This window comes from Dermacentor silvarum, chromosome 6, assembly GCF_013339745.2.
Source record: "Dermacentor silvarum isolate Dsil-2018 chromosome 6, BIME_Dsil_1.4, whole genome shotgun sequence".
NCBI lineage: Eukaryota > Metazoa > Arthropoda > Arachnida > Ixodida > Ixodidae > Dermacentor > Dermacentor silvarum.
This window is the reverse complement of record NC_051159.1, coordinates 77,220,090-77,241,767: the sequence shown is the minus strand read 5'-3', so window position 1 is coordinate 77,241,767 and position 21,678 is coordinate 77,220,090. Positions and strand designations below refer to the sequence as shown.

Sequence of the window (21,678 nt, the reverse complement as noted above, 5' to 3'; positions counted from 1 at the left end):
CTTTTCGAAGTGTGCTGTAATAAAGACTGTTTTTACTAGTCTGTTTAACTAAAACGTAGACATGCTGTGTACGGTGCTCAAACGCGCCATTTGTCTGTGGGCTGCTGAGGCCAAAGTTTATTAAAATAAATTAATTTCCTGTCACCAACGGTTGCGGGAAATGTGGTCTGTCGACTGGTCTTTCGCCATTTTGTGCCCCAGATTTAACTCGCCAATTTAGCTGGGGGCGGCAAGTACCCTTACAGAGGATGTCACCACCCTAAAACGGCGTTGCATGTAGGCTCCCTAGTCATGGCTAGGGAGCCGACATGCAACGCTGTATAGTCATGGCAATGATGTGCGCTTGTCATCTGATACAGTTCGGGCTGTGTCCGGGTGCCTTCTGCAACGTTTCCGTTTGTTCGCTCTCGTTACCTGTGCTGGTACACTTATGGCAGTCCTCTCAAATATATTAGGGGCGAAGCTGCGTAGGGTCAAGACTTGTCCCTTGCCGCGCCGTCGTAGCCACGCTAGTACTCGCCGCTCCCGCTAGAGGCGCAGCTGTGCTCTCTTTCTCTCTCGTTCCCGACGCGCGCTCTCTCTCTCTCGTCCATAGCTAGGGGCGCGGCGGTGCACATGCCGTACTCATGTACAGTATATATATATATATATATATATATATATATATATATATATATATATGTGTGTGTGTGTGTGTGTGTGTGTGCGTGTGTGTGTGTGTGTGTGTACTGTACATGTGTATATGTACAGCACATACATACATACATATATGCGTATACAGTGCTTATGTAGCCCTTGTGCACCGCAGCACCCCTAGCTACGGACGAGAGAGAGAGAGAGAGCACGGAAAACGGAGCGCGGCGTACATTTAGTGTACACATATATATATATATATATATATATATATATACAGGGTGTTTTAGCGAACACTTTCAAAAATTCTTAAAGGTTGTCTCTGGCAGATAGCAGAATTCTATTTCATCAGCTTGTCTACTCGAAGCGGCGGACATTACTTGCACAAGCAATTGAAATGCATAATCGAATAATTAACAGAAATTCACTAATTAAGTTTTTAACTAATTACCAGATGGCCCATATTGCAATTTACAAATTGTAGCCGTGGAGTTCGCAAGGCGGATCCACTTGGAACGAATTCTCGGGATGACACCAGTTTCCAGATAATCATTCCCGAAATTCGCGGAGAAATGTATTGGCGTTCCACTTAATTTCTTAACAAAACGTCGCTTTATGCATTGAAGCACAAAATTAACTGGAATGCCAATGCATTTCTCCGCAAAGTTCGGCAATTAATATCTCGAAACTGGTGTCACCCTGAGAAGTATTTCCTAGTGGATCCGCCTTGCGAACTCCGCAGCTACAATTTGTAAATTGCAATATGGGCCATCAGGTAATTAGTTAAAGACCTAATTAGTGAACTTTTGTTGATTAGTCGATTATGCATTTCTATTTTTTGTGCAAGTGATGTCCGCCTCTTCGATTAGACCAGCTCATTAACTAGGACTGGGCTATCTGCCACACGCAACCTTAAATAAATTTTGAAAGTGTTCGCTGAAACATCCTGTATATATATATATATATATATATATATACGCCACGCTCCGTTTTCCGGAAGCCGGAACTGGAAGCCAGCTTCTGACTTCCAGAGAACGCTTCCGGCGTTTTGCCCGAATGATCCCCCGGCCGGTGCTTCGCCCACTCATCATCATTCACTTCGTGGATATGCGGTGTTCTTTTTTTTTTGGCGATGTCTTGGTTCGTAAAAATTTATTGAAAGAGCTAATTTCCACACAACAATTTATTTCTCAAAGGCAACGTTACAGTGCCGGCCAACGGAGGTCAGTCCGGAGCGGTGTGGGTTTTCGTGCGCAGTTCTACTCTGCAGCGGTAGCTCAGGTGGATAATAAAAGCATAAACGCCAAAACATAGGATAGAACAATGTAGTTAAGCAACCATACTTGCCGTGGTGCAACAATCATGTAAGAAACGCTGGCTATTTATGACTTCTACAACATTTATCTTGATTTTAACCCCCTAAATCTTGTTGGCTCACGACGAGCTGCTCATTGGCAAAATATTGAATTTTCGCCTTTATTCACAGATACGTTCAGCAGTATCACGAGGACTAAACAACACATCAGTATAGGTTCTACCAGTACCGTTTACTGTTTGAACTGCTTCTCAAAATTAAGCCGTTCTTAACCATGTAACCTTAAGTGGCGGTAATTTTAAGTAAAGCTAATTGAAGCTTTAAGCTTTTTGCCGCTCACAAAAAGGGATGGACCAATATTTATTCTCTTTTCAGTGCGACACGCTCTACTCAGTTCAACAATTCAAGCGCTACTTGTTGCTTGGAGAACCGTTCTGACCGATCTGCTTGACGAAACTGACACAGCTGCTCGGCGCAACGTTTTAGGCGAAATATGCCCTTTAGACAATATGGCTGCAGCCAGCAAGAAGCCGAAGCTTCATGTTTTAGTGGCATGGTGGGACAGACAGAAAATATCAGAATTCACAGAAGGCGATCAAAAATCAAGTGAATTCATATGAGGCTTGTATATATAGTGCCTTGTTTATGAGCCCGGTATACGAAGGGGGGGGGGGGGGGGGGGGGTCTTTTATGGGCTGACGCAGCGAATAGTTCTCAGTTCGTATAATTAAACACCATTGTGGTTCGAGACATTGTCATGCAGACGGTAGTTGCGTGACGATGTTGCATGACGAAGGCAGCTTCCAGGCAGCCGAAGCTGCACTTTGGTGCCTCGAATATGTTATAGCCATTCCAATTGGCGCTGTAAAGGATTCCTTCATGGTTTCAATTCGAAGTTACAGTGAACGGAAGGGTTTCGCGAACAATGCGCGCCTCGTCATAATGATTGTCAGTTGCTGCCGTTGCGGGAGGTGTCTACCATATTGTCCATAAAGAGGGCAGGTATTCGCGATGTCTTTCCGATGCCAATGCCTTTTCGCGCTTTTCGCGCTTGGTCAGCGGTCAGAGCGACGGTCCGCTCACGTTATCAACGGGATCAGCCGGCCGTGAGCGGTGGATGATAAGACTACTATGGAATAAAGCATAACGCATCGCTACAAAATACCAGCCCAGGCCACTATGAAACATCAGATGACATGTAATGGCTTGGCTCTTGATCTTAAACACGAACCTTTTCTTTCAGACGATTGCTATAAATACATGAAGAGCAGTCGTGTTACCAGCCATGTAGAATGCTTTTGAATACGAAGCATTTCTTGGCGAACATTTGCTGCTTTGACAGTATCTACATATCTATCTATCTATCTATCTATCTATCTATCTATCTATCTATCTATCTATCTATCTATCTATCTATCTACCTATCTATCTATCTATCTATCTATCTAGCCACCTACGTCTTTGTGCTCTCATGGTCGTTTCGTTAACTTGGTATGTACCAAGATTGGTATACTAAGACAAGAGTATGTGACGAACATAAATGATATGTCATGACATGAATTTCATGACATGCGTGTAATATAATTTTTCGATAAGCAACTAGTTTACGAGGGAACGTAATTTTGGATTTATCATTATTGGCATCGCACTTTGCTGTGTTTTACTCAGCAATGTTTCTTTGACGATGAAACATCGTTATTGAAGTCTATTCGAGCTTTTTTTTTTAAGAATGACTGATTAATAAAGAACTGAGCGAATGCACCAACGCTGCGCCAAAAATGTTCAAATTACATATTGACCGTCATGCTGTAGAAATAGAAAAACCGAATGACTAAAAATTACCTTATAGTGTATTCTAGGGCTAAAACCACGATATGATGATGAGGCATGCCGTAGTCGATGACTCTAGAGTAATTTTGAGGTTCGCAAATGTGCAACGAACCCGCGACCTTGTGCTCTGTACGGCAGCGCCATAGCCACTTAGCTGTCGCGGAGGGTAAAAACAGGACAAAATGAACGTAATACAAACACGGCAAAGCCCGCAATATATGGGAACGCAATGACTATACAGGAAAGACATCGCGTTCTACACTTGTGAACTCAGCAATTCATCTACCTACGGTTCAAAAAAAAAAAAAACTGAAAAAAAATGCACACCTCTCTTCAACTGTCCTTGCTTAATCGCACACGAGTGCATTGTGGCCGTTTTCTTTTTCCTTTCGTTTTTTTTTTTCTGGGTGACCCATTACCCTGCAGAATCCTGAAAGTCGGGCCCGTTTTCCAATGTTTATTCTCAATGGTTAGCAACATCAGAGCGCATCATGCGCCATCTGGTCGTAAGGGGGTGGCCGCGGCACATGAAATACAAGATGCTCTTTATAGTAGATCGTGACTTTATGCATTGCGGATCTGGTTACAGAGCTTATGCTTTGCGTAGTGCGCTTACAAGGTCATCGGCAGTTTTATAAGCACGACCTCCATAAGTGGTCACACCTTTAACAGAGCAGTCATGTGCTATATTAGGAAACAGACGCGTGGCTTTCAAAAGCGTCCATGTAAGCAGAACGTACTAAATCACTTTTCTTTTCTCTTTATTCTTTATTTCTTTTCACGCTTTGCTGCCAGCGGATTAAAAGAAAAACACCGCATATCCACGGGGTGAATGATGATGAGTGGGCGAAGCTCCGGAGGGAATCATCGGTAAACCGTGAATCTTCCGTGTAATTCGCCCAGTCTCGCCGCACTAAATCGAACGATTAACTTCCACCAATGACACGCGCCATATGTGACGTCATTCCTATTTTATAACAGCGCCCTTCATTATAATTCCACCATCTCCCGCTTAAGGGGACGCTAGCACAAACGCGTTAGAAACGTGCAGTACTCTCTAGTAAGGGCGATAGGCCACAGCGTCTTACGCAGCCGTTTACACATGCTGGAACGTGCACCGCGTTTGCCGACGCCATCACATGACTGCTGAGAGAGTATAACCCCCGTATTCATAAACGCTCCTCGACTTGAACTTAACTTGCCACCGCCTTCAACGCGTTTCGAACGCGCTGCCCAAGGCGGTGGCAAGTCAAGTTCAAGTCGAGGAGCGTTTATGAATACGGGGGTAAGGCGGAGAGGCCACAGCGTCTTACACCAGCTTTTTACACGGGCCGTAACGCGCTAGCACAAACGCGTTAGAAACGCGCAGTCTTTCGTTAATGTTGGGTATTTATTGTCATCGTGGTGCGTGTGTCCATGTGCGCTTCGTGGCGTAGTGGTTAGCGCCGCGCGTTCGGAAGCGAGGGGTCCCTGGTTCGATTCCGCGCTACGGGCACAACTTTCAGCGGAAGCGTTCTCCGGAAGCCGGAAGCTGGCTTCCGGAACCGGAAGTGGAACCGGAAGTCGGCTTCCGGTTATACTATACATATATATGTATATATGGGTATACATACATATAGGGACACACAACGCCGAGCTAGTCGAGCTAGTGCAATCAAATTAGATAACCGGAAGAGGAGGGTCGTAGCGGTGTCTGCGATTGGTCCACTTCACCTTGCTAGCTTGCGGTGGCTGCTCGAAAATCGCGGCAGCGTCCAAGGTTTAAAATGCCACTAAACCGGATTCTGAGCGAAGATAAATTCTCGACAACATTACACTGATACTCAAAGATTTTTATTATACGCAAATAAATCCATCCTCCCCGGCAGCTCTGACTAGGCAGTGTCAGAACTGTCGACGGGCAGCTGTCTTCTATTCTTCTCGGAACAGAGCAGTCTCCGGCTATCCTAGAAAAAAAATCAGTTTTGTTCAGCATCTTAATGCATCTTTAATGCGTACACGTCACTTTGGCGTGGTGTGTTTTCGCGGTTTCGTGGCGTCGCATGACCAACAGGCGAAGTGGACGATGCTTGAAAATTTTTTTGACCAATGGCTAAAAAAACGAAAATTGGAAATAATTATTTTTTTTTTGTTGTTGTTGTTTGGTAGAGCCATGCATAATCAATGTGTACACGGTATATTAGATGCGAGGTTTCGCGGTCTCCTTGATATCGCGTGGCAAAAAAGTTAAGTGGGGCCCCCCAAAAAAAGAGGTTTTATCAATCTGGAGGAGTGATTGCAGAAATAGAATGGAAACACTTTGATATAGCTTGATGTTATAGCGCCCCAGTATAAAATAAATATCACTGCGGGATTCAGTCGTGAAACTTGTAATACAGGTAAAGTATTTTCTTCTTTTTCCTACCTATTTAGGTGCACTAAAATTTAGCCCCTGTTTTCATACACCTTCTCTCGTGTAGCCAAATCCACGTGAGCCCATTTGAACTCTGCTTTATTTTCGTGCCGACATTTATGTTGCTGGGCTGCTGAACTGTATAGGGTGACAAAGTCTTATCAAGCTGTGTAAAGATCTTACTTCCTATGGCCTTCCACTCAGTAAAGTGAAAAATGAATTGATTGATTGATTGATTGATTGATTGATTGATTGATTGATTGATTGATTGATTGATTGATTGATTGATTGATTGATTGATTGATTGATACTTCGACTTGGTAATCAATTCAGGTCTAACAGCTTATACTATGGGTGGCAACGGTTACGAGTCACACCAACCAGTCAAGAGCGAGAACCAGAAGGAGTGTGCGTCTGCTTTACGTTTATCACCGAAACATTAGTGACGCACAGCAGGCAAGCCCTTTTCTATTATCTGAGAGGCGCTGCCGGCTCTGGATCTTGGTTGACTGACGGGACCTGCACCTTTAGCAGCCCTACATGATGATGGAGATATCGAACGGAGATAACAAGGAGAGCTTCAGTTCATCGGTATAGCATCACTCTTTACAGAATACTGGAGATAAAGAGAGATGCATAGGGTGTACCAGTTAACGTTACCCAGCTGTTCAATGAAAAAAAAGTGATTTATGAAACACGGTGCAAGATACTATTTCAAGGCCTGCGGTGTTCGGTCGTGAGACCTCTGTCGACCAAACACCGTAGGCTTTATAATTGTATCCTGCACCGCAACTTTGTAATATTTTTGTTGTTGAACACATTGCCTAACGTTGTTAGCTGGGACACATAGTATTTATTTGTATTAAGGTCAGGTAGCTTCCTTGTAAGAGCAAGCCTTAGTTAAGGGATTGGTTCACATCTTCGAAGGGAACAGTGCAAACGGACAAGCTATTTCCAAACACAACCAGCGTTCTGCATGATTGGCACTCGCTTCTCAAGTATTTCACGCTCTTCCGGTCAAAGATGTTGCCTTATTAGCTATAGCTAGGGTTCAGAACTTAGTGCACAATACTAGAGACGCAAACTCGAGTAGCAGTGTAGGTGGAGTGATGACGTGAGACTATGTTCAGACCACGGTGTAAGAAATGTGCTTCAAGTGTTGACACTCCACCCAACGGCGCGACCACATAATTGTTCAGCGCAAAGCCAGCGGATCCTCCCCACGCAGCTGCAGCTGCGGGGCCGATGGGCCGTGGCTATCAGCGAACACAATCTGTGCGCGCTCCTCATCCGCGGTGGGCGGCGAGTGTCAATACCGAAAGCATATTTATTACACCGTGGTTTAGCTACAACACTATATAGACGAGTTCGTGTTGCAAGGCTGTTTTCATCGAAGAAAAACAAAAGCAGTTTCGCCCGAAAGGCGAAGCATCGATTGCGATAGCAAACTAGTGGACAACAATGCAAAATAATGATAGTAGTCTTATCGGCTGCATAAACTTGGACACATTCGCTTACTAACTGAATTAACAAGCCTGGTGACAGCGCACACCAGCAAACATGAATAGATCACTCTCGAGGACCGCAGACAACCACTGTCAAAATGCTGGCGTAAGCAAGCGCGGCGGCAGCAGCACCGAGTGAAGGTTTGTGCTGCTATCGCTTCAACGGAAACTGAACGGCGAAAGCACAGCGCATACAAAGGTAAGAGCCATGTGGAGATCGCTTTCAAGAGACGGTGAGCGCGACAGCCCGGAGCCGTGCAAAGTACAAGTACGCAGTAAGCGTGCGTCCCTCGCGCGCTTTGACTCCTCGCGCATACAGCATACGGCGCCCGGCGATCATTTTATCGCCCTTTGACTTTATACGCATCCTCACGGTGACGATGACGCCGACGGCAGAAATCTGCTTGGAGTGTCCATATAATTGCTGTCGCAATAAATAAAGGAGTAAATGTAATGTTCATGAAGATTACGCTGTTGTTGTGGCTTTCTTTATGCCAGCACCCTAAGTAAAACATACTAAGAAAGAGAGAAAGAGACGAAGAAGAAGAAGAAAAACGAAATGCAGAGAGGTTAACCATGGTCACGCCCAGTTGGCTACCCTACACTTGTGCAAGGGTAAAACGGGAAAGACAGATAATTCAAAACACTTGTTTGCCGTGCTTTGGAAGCACGTTAAAGAACCTCGGGTGGTCCGAATTAATCCGGAGCCCTCCACTACGGCGTCCCTGCACACCCACTTTGCATCTTTAGGATTTTAAAGCCGATAATTTTCTCTTTTCTTTCTTTTGGGTGTTTGTTACCGCTGAACAACAGTTTTGTAAGCTATTTCTTCAAAAAACATGCTATCACCGGTTGACATCATCTGCTTCCACAGGATCTCGTTCCGAGGTATTTGCGCAAAGATGGTGCAAAGTAGCCCCTGTTATAGCTACGGCTTCGTTGTTGAAGCTAAGTCGTGCACGACAAGACATAAGACAAAGCGCCCTCCCAGTGTACGGCACAGCCCTTTCCACATAGAATTTCTTTTTTTATCCCCGAGAGGTCGACGTACGCGCGTGACCTACAAAACTACGTGATGCTCGTCAGTCATGCGGCATGCCGGCGACAAGCGAAAAGCCAATGCGGTATTCTCTCTCTCTCTCTCTTTTTCTAGCGACTCTAGCTCCTGTCATTTACATGGACTACTAAGAGTGCAGAGTAGGAAGCCTAGTTCTAGCATGACTTATTTGGCGTTTTCTACGAAGATCCGAGGCTAACATGTGCGATAAATAAATTGTGTACCCTTCAGTGACATTCATTTAATTAAACAACAGCAAATGCATAGCAAATTTCGCGTAAAACAGGCCACCCGAAGCCGTTCTGGAGAATACATCACTCTTTGGCGACGCATAGCGCACAGAAGACCTGGCAACTTTTCGCCGGAACTGCGAAGGCCTGATCGGCAAAAGCCTCTCTTCGATGCTCTAGTCACTTGTTTCTGCACAGGTGCATCTAGCTTCGCAAGGGTCGACTCCGCACTCTCACCCACAGCTGCGGTGCGCCACCGTCAAGCGATGCACTAAAATGACCTTCCTCGATCGGTTCTCACAAACAATATAGTGCGCAGGTATTGCAAGAGGCTCTCTGGAACTTTCTCTCGCTCCACTCCCTCAGTAATAGAGCCCTGTGTGACCTGCAGCGGTGGCTCAGTGGCGTTAGCGTTGCTGAACGCGAAATCATGGGTTCGGTTCCCGACAGCAGCGACCGCATACATATGAGGAAGGAACGAAAACAAAAGTTAAAAAACACGCTCGTGTGCTTTGATTTGGTTGCGCGTTAAAGAACCTTTTGTGGTGAGGAATAATTTCGAGCCTTCCACTATGGCGTCTCTCATAGCCGTAGTGTTGGTTTGGTTATGTCCTATGAATCAATTAATCTATCAATCAATCAATCAACAAATCAACCAGTGAGTCAGTCAGTCAGTCAGTCAGTCTTGTCTGTCAGTACGCCTGTCTAGTCTGTCAAAAAAGCATAGTCCTGTGTCAAGGTGAGGGGATCCTTCGGGGGTGGTGCCACCTCAGCTCGCCCTGCCCGTCCTGTAAATGTAATGTACCCCTAATTTATTTTATTGCGATAGCAATTATATGGACACCCCAGGCATATTTCTGCAGCCAGTGTCGCCGTCGGCGTCGCTGTCATGCTCCGCATTAAGTCCAAGGGTGGTAACACCGTCGCCGCGCGTCGTGTGCGAGTGAAAGTGTGCGAGGGTGAGCCGAAGACGGCGGCTCAATCTCGCGCGCACAAAGCCGGAAAACGGGGAGGCAGCGCGCCGTCTTCCGTCGCGCGCAAGGAACAACCAGGATGAGGAGAGGGAAGGGGGTGCTCTACACCGGCGGCTGCTGCGTAGGGCGTGGCCGCGCGGACCCTATCTTGAAAGCGATCTGCGATGGGGACAAAGTGCGCCGTGTGCTGATAGCTCAGTTGGCGTTGAAGCGAGAGGCAGCATGAAGGTCAATTTGCTCGCTGCTTCGGGCGCGCTTTCTCACTCCAGCGTTTTGACAACGAGCTTCCGTGGCCATCGAGTAAGATGTCTTCATGTTCGCTTGCGCTCGTGTGACAGCATGCTTGTTATTGAATTAGTAAGCGAATGTTTACAAGTTTAAATGGCAGATAAAACTACTATCCTTACTTGCGCGAAAGAAGAAAACTCACGAGCCAAGGATAAAGCATGTTTCTTTTATTGGGTGTCGCCTTATGTTCCAACTGAGTTCGATTACGTGCATCATTCCATCGCCGTTGGAGCACTGCAATGCGCTGACAGTGCGTGCATACAGAACATTCCTTTAGGCATGCACGGAACAAATACACGGACTACTCATATTATCACCTCAGCTCTTAATACTATAAAGCTTCGTTTTACAAGTATTGGCTGATTTTCATGCCCGACGAGGCATGAAAATATCGTTGAATTGTCCAACCATTAGACCCAAAAATCTTCAGTGTACTTAGTGAATGTGTCGAAGTAACGGAAATAGACTGTCTGGGGTCACATATATCACAACTACAAAACAAGCAACATAGTCAAGGCGCATGCGTCGCTCATCGCATCGAAAAGGGTCATTGGGCCAAAGAAGCTGCGTAACCTTGTCTGCAGTCGAGGTGCCGTAAGGATTGCGGAAGGCCCGGACGCCCACTTACGCATGCTATTATGACATCCAGAGGGCAGCACTGCAGTAAACCTCTTTCCGCCCACTCCAACTTACCCTCCTCTGGTGGTTACCGAATAATAATTCCATAACGTGCAGTCGACATTTTATAGTTCTCGTTTCAATTTACTGCATCGCATATTCTCAATGGGCGGAGCCAGTATTTACAAAGCACACTTTTTATTTTATTTTACACATTGCACCCCTGCAAGGCCTATAGCAGGAGTAGGTACATGTAGGATTCACTAAGAACAAACATGAGCACAAATGTCCCAACAACGCTAGGTAACAGAACTACGACATCGTTTAATCAACTGCGGAAATAAAATCGTTGAGGGGAAGGGAACACACATTACCAGGTAACAAATTGCAAAGGCTCCTTGTTTCGGGGTAGTTAAATGTATACATTAATGCGGGGGTAGAAAGGTTACAAATTAAGTTGGTGGTAACTTCTGGCGAAAGATTACTTAGCGAGTGTTAAGTGCGCAGATCTTGATAGACTGGAGGAAGAATTAACGAAATTATGCAACAAATTTAGGGCGTCCACATCGCGGCACGCCGAGAGCGGTGTCAAGTTCAAGGAAAGATGAGTAGCAGAGGGTGAGAAGTGTCATACGTGGCATATAAATCGCACACAATTTTTCTGCGCGGATTCAGTTTTATTAACATTTTACTGGTAGAAAGGGCACCACACAACAGATCCATACTCAAGTATAGGTGTGGTCAAATAAAGTATAGGTTGAATCAGCGTTTTATATAAGAGTATCTTCCCGTCTTTAGGAGCTGCAGAAAGCGCGCGCTTTATATATCCAATTTCTTGAAGTGATTTACGGGTTACCATCTATACATGTTCTGACCACAATGAGATACGTGTAAATGCAACACCAAGGTACTTATACTTAACACTTTAGTTAAGGAAGAATTGTTGAATGAAAGTCCGAATACAGCGGGGATGAACTTTTATTAAGGAATATTACTGCTTTAGTAAAATTGATATTCATCTACTAGCTTTCACGCCAGGCGCAGAACATGCTGAAAGCGTTGCCGAGCTTCTGGTGGTCCTCTGGGATCTCGATCACGTCATACAGTTCACAATCGTCAGCATATAGACGGGCCTTACAAATTATACTTGAAGAAAAAACAGCGCAAAAGAGACGAGAACGAAAAGAAGACAGAAACAACAGACGGGCGCTTTTCGTCCTCGTCTCTCTTGCGCTGTTTTTTCTTGAAATATGTTACACCAACTCGCCCACATCAAGGTCCTGCTGCTTAGAAGTTATCTTATTTGTGAAATCATTATTATCGATTAGAAATTATAATGGGCTGAGTACTGTGGGAAACCAGACCATACACTAGCAGTGCAGGAGCTCAAAGAATTAAAACTAACGTACTGTGAGCGATTGGGGAGGAAACTATAAATCTAACCTATACGTTCACGGTTCTTGAGAATAGCATTGAGTTTTAACATGAATTTAGAGTGAAGCGTGGTATAAAACACCTTCGAGAAATCAATGAAGATAACATCACCCGCCGTGGTTGCTCAGTGGCTATGGTGTTGGGCTGCTGAGCACGAGGTCGCGGGATCGAATCCCGGCCACGGCGGCCGCATTTCGATGGGGGCGAAATGCGAAAACACCCGTGTACTTAGATTTAGGTGCACGTTAAAGAACCCCAGGTGGTCTAAATTTACGGCGTGCCTCATAATCAGAACTGGTTTTGGCACGTAAAACCCCATAATTTTTTTAATGAAGATAACATCGACTTGGAGCCCGAGGTCTAGTTGATAGAAAACGTCATGAGTAAATTCAATGAGTTGGGTTACTGTACTATAAGCACGCCGGAAACCCGGTTGCACATTAGACAGCAAATTTTTGTCCTCAAGAAAGTGAATGATATGCTTGTGAATGATGGGCTCAAGCATCGTGCCGGAATAGGATGTCAAGGAAATGGGTCTGTAATTACTCAGGGTATGCATGTCACCAAATTTGAACATAGGCAAAACGTTAGCTAATTTCCAAGATGAGGGCACGACGCCAGACGACGTAGATTTTTGAAAAATTACTGGCAAATACCGAGCGGCCCACACGAAGTAGCGAACAATAAGGGAATTCCGTCGGAATTCCCTTATTGGAAGGAATTCCATCGGGGCCAACTTAGCTAGAGCTGTTCGTAAGATGAAGTGACAGCCAATCGCGACGTTGGTCATATTATTAGCGATGATGGCTCGCCAATAAAAAGGAGCACTTGCGAAAGAAAAGCTTCGTGAATTTGGCCCCAGGGTTTTTTACGGAACGAGTTACGGGAGTTTGCTGGTTTCCACGAACACGAAAGCAGGGTAACTAAGGTATGGATATATGTTGTGAGGGACAGGTGGGATGTAGAGGAATGTATATAGTGACAAAAGAGGCGGAGGGAGGGGGCACTCCAAAACGGTGTGCGCCTTTACATTCCATCATTGTTAAGCGAGATGAGACGTATAAGCCGCGTATACGCGGGCACTGAGCTTTCATCGGTGCATCGACGCCCACCTCGGCCCATCCTCGCTAAACTCGAACCGTGCGCATCTCCACCAATGAACATCCCCGCAGCAATAGACGTAGGCAAATTTACGCCGCGGGTGCAGCTGCTGCAAGCTTCCTTTGTGACACGCAGCGGGGCGTCGAGTGGCTGTCGTTCTCGCTCGCCTGAGGAGGGCAGCAACGCTGTTACGCTTCGCCCATGCAGATCGCGTCGCATTTCTTCGTGTTTTCAACGGAAAAGAAGAGAAGGAAAGAAAGAAAAACGAGCTCGCTCGCGCTCTCCGGCATCTTCTCGGCATCCCATCAAGGCGACCAACGAGAGCGAGAAAGGATACGAAGAAACGCGACTAACAAGAAGTGGCGCATACGATGCGAAAAAAATCGGCAGTGAATGTGCGTAAGATGCAAAGAAAGAAATTGATGTGCGATGGAGAAAAGAGAGAGAGGGGGGGATAGGTAAGAAGAGAGGCGTGTCCGGTGGCATATTGCGTCTCTCTTATGGCGACGGGAGGGCTATGGGGTTACGGAGTGCCTTGCGACCAAGCGCACGGTGATTTGTTCAGGGGCGGACTATATAAGCCGCTGGTTGAGACGCTGCTACGGTTCAGTAGACGCGTCGACACCCCGGTGATACGGAACGGTGAGCAGAGGCAATCCTCTACTTTTCTTCCGCCTTTTGGCCCGTGTAGACAATGTGTGGTTTCTTCAAGGCTAAATTCGTAGGAATGTTTAAAATTGAAAATCCAGAAGAGAATGTGGAATTCCTTTAAAAGAATGAAAACATCCTGAAGAGCACTGTGCTACCGATGTGTCTCGACTTTCCGTGGTTTCATTATGTAGAATAGGAGCATCAAATGAGTGAGGAGTACTGTGTTAACCGCGCTTTAGCGATTGACAGCGAAGCAAACTGGAAGCATTGGCTGTATACAGTTCTAGATGTAGCTTGGTTTGAAGAAGTGGCTATGGTGGCTTCACCTCTGAGTTTCCATTGTAAACCTCAGTCCATAGCGCGCATTGTGGCGTTCTCATGTGCACGTGCTTTGAGATACTTTTTCAATGAGCACAGAGCTGTTCGCGTCATACCATAGCGCCGTGCGAGTCGCTACCTTCTCAGTGCATCAGGACATTTACCGATGGCGATGAAGTTTTGCGGTAGTATAGTTACCCGCATTTTGTGACTACCTCTTACGGATCCTGTTAATTTGAAGAAACCATCCACACTCTGCTCAAAATCGAAAGGTGGCAGCCGTAAAGTATCACTTGCACGACGGACACTAACCATAAAGCCCATAGCATTCGGTGCATGTATCAGATCACCGACTCAAAACAGCTTCGTATTTCTGAAGTGAGCACCAGATTGAGAATCTTCGCTGTTTTTAGGATATAGAGGGTTCAGTGCTTCGTAAAAATTGTAACCAACGCAATGTGACCAACGCGTGGTGCTACTGCGAGCTTAGTCGCACGCTTGGTAATGTGCTAGTTGTAATTGATTGTCAGATGCCGCCTGATTGTCATTTCCAAAAAAAAAAAGAACACTAGTCGGGCGCGAACGAAAAGATATGCTGGCATATCATAATATTTTCGAACTAGTATTGGAGAATACGCCACGCAAAACATCCGCTTCTAGCGTTAGCCATGTCAGTCTTTTGCCGAGTCCGTGTTTTAGAGTTGATCTGTTGCTGAAAATACTGTGCACAGTGCAATACATTGTATTTTGTCTTGGTTGAACGCTTGCTGTAACTCGGCGGCTGAAATTGTTTTCCACCTTTGGTAACTAAGATGTGTATGTATACATGTAGTAAACAGTACCTAAAAGTTTTTTTTTTGTCTGAAACATGAAACTTGCGTTAAAATTTTCTAATTCCACTTTGTGACCGCATAGACCAAACCTAATAGCACTTGTGCAATAGCGACTTCTGATACGAACAAAAACAAAGTGAAGGTACGGAATGCCTGCAGGCTTGTTTGTTCTACGATGATCAAGTACTAAAGATAGTACTCAGAGTGGGCCGCGTTATGAAACCCTCGCAATGACGTCAGTCGAGGCTTAGCACAATGGGCACTTACATCATAAAGGTCGCTTTATGATGCGTGAATGACTCTCAGATTGTTCTTCGATTGCCTGTAAACATAACAGCGAAGAAAAAAAAAGGCAGATTAATGTGGTACAGCCACATGTAGTCTCCTTTCTTTGCTACTTTATTTCTGCTTATATAAACCAAGTTGATGTTCGCCTCCATGTCGGTGAGGGAAAGTTGGTCACATTACAGTAGGCAAGGCTATGACACTGATTGCTAGGGGTTAACTGTTTATTAAGATGGAATAGGCAAGCGATAGAATAGAAACTCTTTACACGGACATCAAAGGACTACGAGTCAAAAGTTACAATTATGTTACAATTTTGATCGTCTTTCTCTTAGCCTAATGTCCAGCGAATCCCCTCTGGCGGCCCTATACGTACTTATAAGCATCCCCAACACCACCCTCGCCCCATCGTTCGTCCAATCACAATGCGGTGCGCGCAGTGTGCACACAACAGGGCTCCAGGGTGACACTATCCGGAGTTCCAACATCTCGAGACCATTGCCATAAATTTTTTTTGCATAGCAATGGGTCTCTTGGCTCACAACCTCGCAAGGCACAGTCCCCCAAATATAATACTTCCACGCACGTTGGGGCATCTGGTCCGTTCGCGGAATGTCTCGGCATGGGTGTGTTCCAGTGCGCGATGGGTTGACTTCAAGGTCACGGCACTGCTTCCACGAACCGAATGGCGGAAGCCCCGACTCACAGTCAACCCGCTTACCGTAAACCATGGTCCCCCCCCCCCCCCCCCGACCCCCTCGACGGCTATAACTCTCTGCCGCCGTCTTGTTGTCTAGCAGCGCCTCTATATTCACCACACCGCATAGCCCTTACAGACAGCCGCCCGCACAAACAAAGCTGAACTCAACTAAGCACCTCAGAAAAAGAGATTGTGATTCGCTTAAGTAAAAATTACGTTTTGCGTCAAGTCCTTGCATCCGTCCATCGTCCCTGTTGCTTGTTCATTCTGAAGGTTATCTCTATATCTGTGCTTTTCTTCTTATTATTTTCTGCTTTAGGCGAGTAAGGTGTGCAAAGGTTCAGAAATTCGGAATAAGGATGAACTGCCAACAAAAACTTGCCACAGTCTTAAGGATTTTGAGCCCGCCACCGCAACTCAGTGACTCTGTTGCTGCTCCCTAGGTCGCCGGTTCACTTCCCAGCCACGGCGGCTGTATTTCCATGGGGGGCGAAATACGAAAACGCTCGCCAGATTTAGGTGCATGTTAAAGAACCCCACGTTGTCAAAATTATTACGGCGTCCCTCGTAGCCACAGGGCTGCTTTGGGATGTTAAATCTCACGAATCAATCGATCAAGGCTTTAACATGACCAGCTCTTGCGAAGAAACCAGCTGTTTTCCCGAAAGTTTTAAAGAAAAGCTCCTACAGCGTTGTGTGTTCCCAAGTCCAACAAACGCTCGTGTTACTATAATAAAGATAGCATGAAGTTTCAGTGCGTAAACCACGTTCACATGATCGACCTACACCGGACAACTGAAGATTACATTACCATTACATTATTTTCATTCTGTATCTTAAAAGCTTCAACACATTTTTTACCCCCTTCTATGTACACCCGCGAGACCAAATAAATTTTTGAAAGCGAAGTTTTTCCCCAACTCGATCGATATTCAATCTTCGAACAAGGATATCTTAACCGCACGATTTTTTCATCAACTACGATGCTTTCTTGCCCAGAAATCCGTATCGGTCTTGTTTGTAACTTAATGCTACAGTCCATCGGATGCAGACTCGCTTGTTTTTTTTTTTTTTTTAGTACTTTAACCATCTGTACCAGTTCTCATTTGCCAATCTCGTGACTATCATACCACAACATCAAAAAAATTTTGTTTCATCTTAGGGATCGATATTCATTTCATTGTAATAGAATGCTTCCGCAGAAAATGAGTAAAAATAGAGACATGTCCCAAAGGATTGCGTGACCGTCCTGTTTTTATATCAGTGTCTTCGTTTCGCTATCGGATCCTTGCTTTACGCTTTAGTTGTGGACGCATTCTCTGCAGGGTGTCATAAGTAGCAATACGCCAACGTTTTTTCAGTAGAGTTCTAAACTTAATCTTCGCCTGAAAAACCAATGAAAACAAAAAATACTAACAAGGTCTTCTGCGTTTACTCGACATTTTCAAGTTCATTTGGGATAGCCGCTTCTAAAATATATCACGTACCTTGCGTCCTTTCTAAAGAAAGTTTCGAATGAAAGAAACGAAAGTTTCGCGATGCTTATAAGAATAGGCATACATGCTTCTTCTGTTCTAATTATGTGTCTATATTTTACGCTCATATTTCGCGTGAACCACGTTTTTCAGTATAGCACCACATTGCTCTGTTCCCTTCTGCCGCTGCTGCTAAGTTTCTCCGGTATGCGCTCGGTCGAGCAACGAAAAGCACTAGGTAATCTAGCTTCACTGCACATTTTTACAAAAAGATATAAGGTATGTGCTATCACTTAATGCTGAAGCATAACTGCTGACATTAAAATGATTAATGAGCGACCGATCAATAATGGAAGAACTTGTGCTCAGAGATTGTAGCCGATTGTCCTTTTTTTTCAGAACTTTTTTTTTAGAATTTCTCCGCAGGTTGAAGGAATACTGGGCTAGAATCAAATGAGAACTACCTAACTGATGTGTTAGTGCTGTCTTATTTAGTACTGTCTGTGCGTTTAGTACAGTCTTGCTCTCACACTCGAGCGTCAAACAAAAGCGGGAACTGTCAGTTCGGCGTTTCCCGCACTACGTGTCTGAGGTACGCAGCGCGGCACAGCGAGACCCGAGCACCAAAAGCATCGTCGTAGCTGACAATGCCATGACCGGCCACGAGGAAAGCTAGAACCGGAAGGCTCCCACTACAGGCGTCCGACCTGGCATTCAGCGAGGTTTCGGCACCGAGACCATCGGTGTGCCACCTGCTGCTACCTGCTGCTGCCTGCCGCTCCCTGCTGCTATCAGCCTGCTGCTAACTGCTGATAACTGCCGCTACCTGCAGCCTGCAGCTACCTGCTGCCTGCTGCTACCCGCTGCCACAGGCCGCGGCCTGCTGCTATTTGCTGATATACTTACTGCTTTCCTGCTGCCACCTCGTCTGCCCCAGGTTCTTGAAGCCTGCCTAGATGCTTCGGACGGGCCATCATAAATAGTCTCCGAAGTGACCGCTCCTGCGGCTCGCGCTGTCGTGGCACGCCATGGTGGCGCACGCAAACGGTTCGAGCGCACCTGGAGCATCGGGAACTTTCAAAAACTCGGGACCTGCCAGATCTCAAACACAGGAGCCGCTAGGCGCTCATCTGCTGCGACCAAAAATCTGGACCTGCCTCGCGCAACACTTACGCCGGAGCTTGTGCTGCTGGCAGCTAGCTGGACGCGCCGCGGGCCCGAGTTCATCCCGTAGAGAAGCGAAGGGTCGTCTCTCGAAACTCGATGAAGGGGCATGCATAGCATGTGTCACTACGGCCCAAAGCTATGGCTACGGCTATGACCCGATATTGATTTCTGCGAGTTGTAGCACATGCGCCTGCTGTATCTCGTCTAGGTTTCGACGTCCGTCATCCGGCCCTTTGCTAGCCATGTGCTCTAATGCAATTTTTGCATCAAAGGCGCAAGACTATATTTATTAGACTATATTAACCAAGAGCACGTTGTCGTAGCCATTCTGTCTGCCCTCTATATTCAACTAAGTGGGCAGGTGGATCGCTTTTACATACATGTACGAACAATGTGATATGCTCAATTCGTTATACCCTTTAGAAATGTTGACAACTCAGTCATTATTAGGAATATTATTACGAAAGGTGTTTGCTTTACGCCGGTGGGCAAACAGTCTAAACTTGTAGCCGCAATTCATTTCTAGCTTGACTCTAGAGATCGTAACTGCTTTAACTTTTTTTCCTGTTAATGTTAATTATTTTTCGTTACGCAACCGCCCCTCCAGCTGTGATTCCGGCATTCCGTTATTCCCTCACGGCTCGACCTCTTCATTTGTACCGCCTCACTCGCGCTATGGTTGGCCGCAGACGGAAGCCACATCCTATCAAGTTAGCTCAAATGAGCAGACAAGAATAAATTCCAATATAGGACAGATTTGGATGGTGTCACGTACAGCACCTTCTGTTCAAATCGTTACTTCGTGTTCCCACTAATTACGCTGAACCACGGGAAAATTAATGGTATATGAATAAACGCTCTCCGCCTCTTACAGTGTCTTATGAACGCGCTAGTGCGGTTTGTGGACGTAAACAACAGGGGCACAATTAACAAATCTTTTCCTTTCGGAAGTGTTTTTTGGCCATTCGCCGGCCGTCTTCGCTAATAATATGTTTGGCATCAGGACAGACTGGCATTCGCTTTTAAAAACAATTCTAGCGTCAAGCGCTTTCTGTAAATGCGTGCCTAGAATTGGAGGTCCAGACACACATGGCTTGTTGTGTCCGCACACCCAATACGCTGTGTGTCTCGTCCTTCCATTCTATTGCTCACGTGTGTTGAGGGCATTTACACCATCGTAATGCTCAATCAACTCGCCCAACTAACTAGCTGTGTTGACCAACTCACAGAAGCGTCTTACGAAGGACACCAAGTATTGTGCAAAACGAAATACGTGAGCGCGTGGGCTCCACAAACCCGGGCCATCGCGCTCGCATTGAAATCGCGAATGGAAATTGACGTTTACAGCGACAGAAAGTTCTGCTAGAAATTTATGGCACGGCGTCTATAGCTTCGGTTGACTGACCTGCGTGAACAATCGCGCTTCACAGTTTGCCACCTGTTCCTCTTCATCGCCTGCAAACCATGTCCCCTTCGACGCTGGTGGCCATGCTGATGGTGCTGGTGGCCTCTGCTTCCGTCTCGATGGCCAACATGGGCGAAAGCCAGAAGCCCAACATGCCACACGTCTTCCAGAACGAGAAACAGCTCTCCCAGTACCTGCAGGCTCTCGACGACTACTACCTGTTGCTCGGAAAACCGAGGTCTGTGGTGGTTGCGTTTGGCACGGGCCGTATTTTCGAGCCATCAGTTTGAGAGATATAGTTTCATTTACGTGCAACCTAACATCGCACGCGACGCATAGCTCCAGCAACGGCATTCCATCAGTGCATTGAGTGAGTGCTCGACGTTAAATAATTCAAGTACAAGGCGTTTCTCACCACGAATTCTCATCAGATCCGCTTCCGCCAGTTACCTCTCACTGACAGCGACACATCCGAAATTAATCAATCAAAAATTCTTCATGTTCTACTGCGTCGGTTATTCCATTTCATTGTTTACTGCTCGGTCCTAGTAAAAAGAGAATTTATTCTTATATCAATGAAATGCGCACACTGTATGACATAGTATGCTATATATGTACATAACAATTGCAATATTACATATTGTAGGACATACGTATTTCTATATAGATTTTCATATCCGTAGTGTAAGACGTTGCCTAGGTATATCTTAAACCGTGTAAAAGAAGTTTAAAGCCCTGCAGGAATCTGGACATAGTCTACGTGCAGTAGAGGCTCATAGCGTTCTTACGTTCGTCGTGCCAATATTATGACTCTCACATTATGACTGTTCGGTGCCGCTTTCCAGGTTTGGGAGGAGTTTTCAAGACAGCTTCGAAGTCAAGCGATGGAACCTGCCATATACGGAATTGCTTCGAACAGTGTGACATTCAGCAGCCACCGGAAGAAGAAACTGATCCATCCACCACGCCAAATGATCAAAAATAAAAGTAATCAATCAGTTACCTCTGCTTTCTTTTTTTCTTGCATGTCGCTCTTTGAACACTTTGCCTTCCAGCAATAGTCGCTGTTCGTAAATGAGTAAAACTTTGATTTAGAAAAGCTATACGTGCGTGCAACTGCTGAGGAACATATTAAAGTATTTCCTGCAAGAAATCACATATTGATATCTTGCTGTTGCTAATGGGCCATTGTAATTGTTTAATAACTATACATATATGGGAAGATAGTCTACGTCAGAGACGGCTATACCAAGGCACAACAAAGAAATGGAGGCTACCCCGTTCTCTATATAACACGCACACAAATACATCAAGAACACTAACACACTCATTCTACAAAAAAAAAAGAATACAGCAAATCGCAAATCTAACGCGCATGTTATAATGATTTTTTTTGTTTTTTTAATTGCATAGTTTGCAATACGGCATAGTATTTAAATAAAGGTGTGCAGTCCTTCTTTGGGAATT

The 21,678-nt window shown here is 45.5% G+C and overlaps 1 protein-coding gene across 1 annotated transcript; it reads left to right on the top strand.

The window, feature by feature from the left end:
* The first annotated feature begins 13,952 nt into the window (after positions 1–13,952).
* On the top strand, positions 13,953–21,206 carry LOC119455072 (pro-neuropeptide Y-like). Its single transcript, XM_037716580.2, has 3 exons — positions 13,953–14,019; positions 20,237–20,449; positions 21,057–21,206. The coding sequence occupies exons 2-3, from the start codon at positions 20,271–20,273 to the stop codon at positions 21,133–21,135; spliced, it is 258 nt and encodes an 85-aa protein (XP_037572508.1). The 5' UTR covers positions 13,953–14,019; positions 20,237–20,270; the 3' UTR covers positions 21,136–21,206.
* The last annotated feature ends 472 nt before the right edge of the window (positions 21,207–21,678 follow it).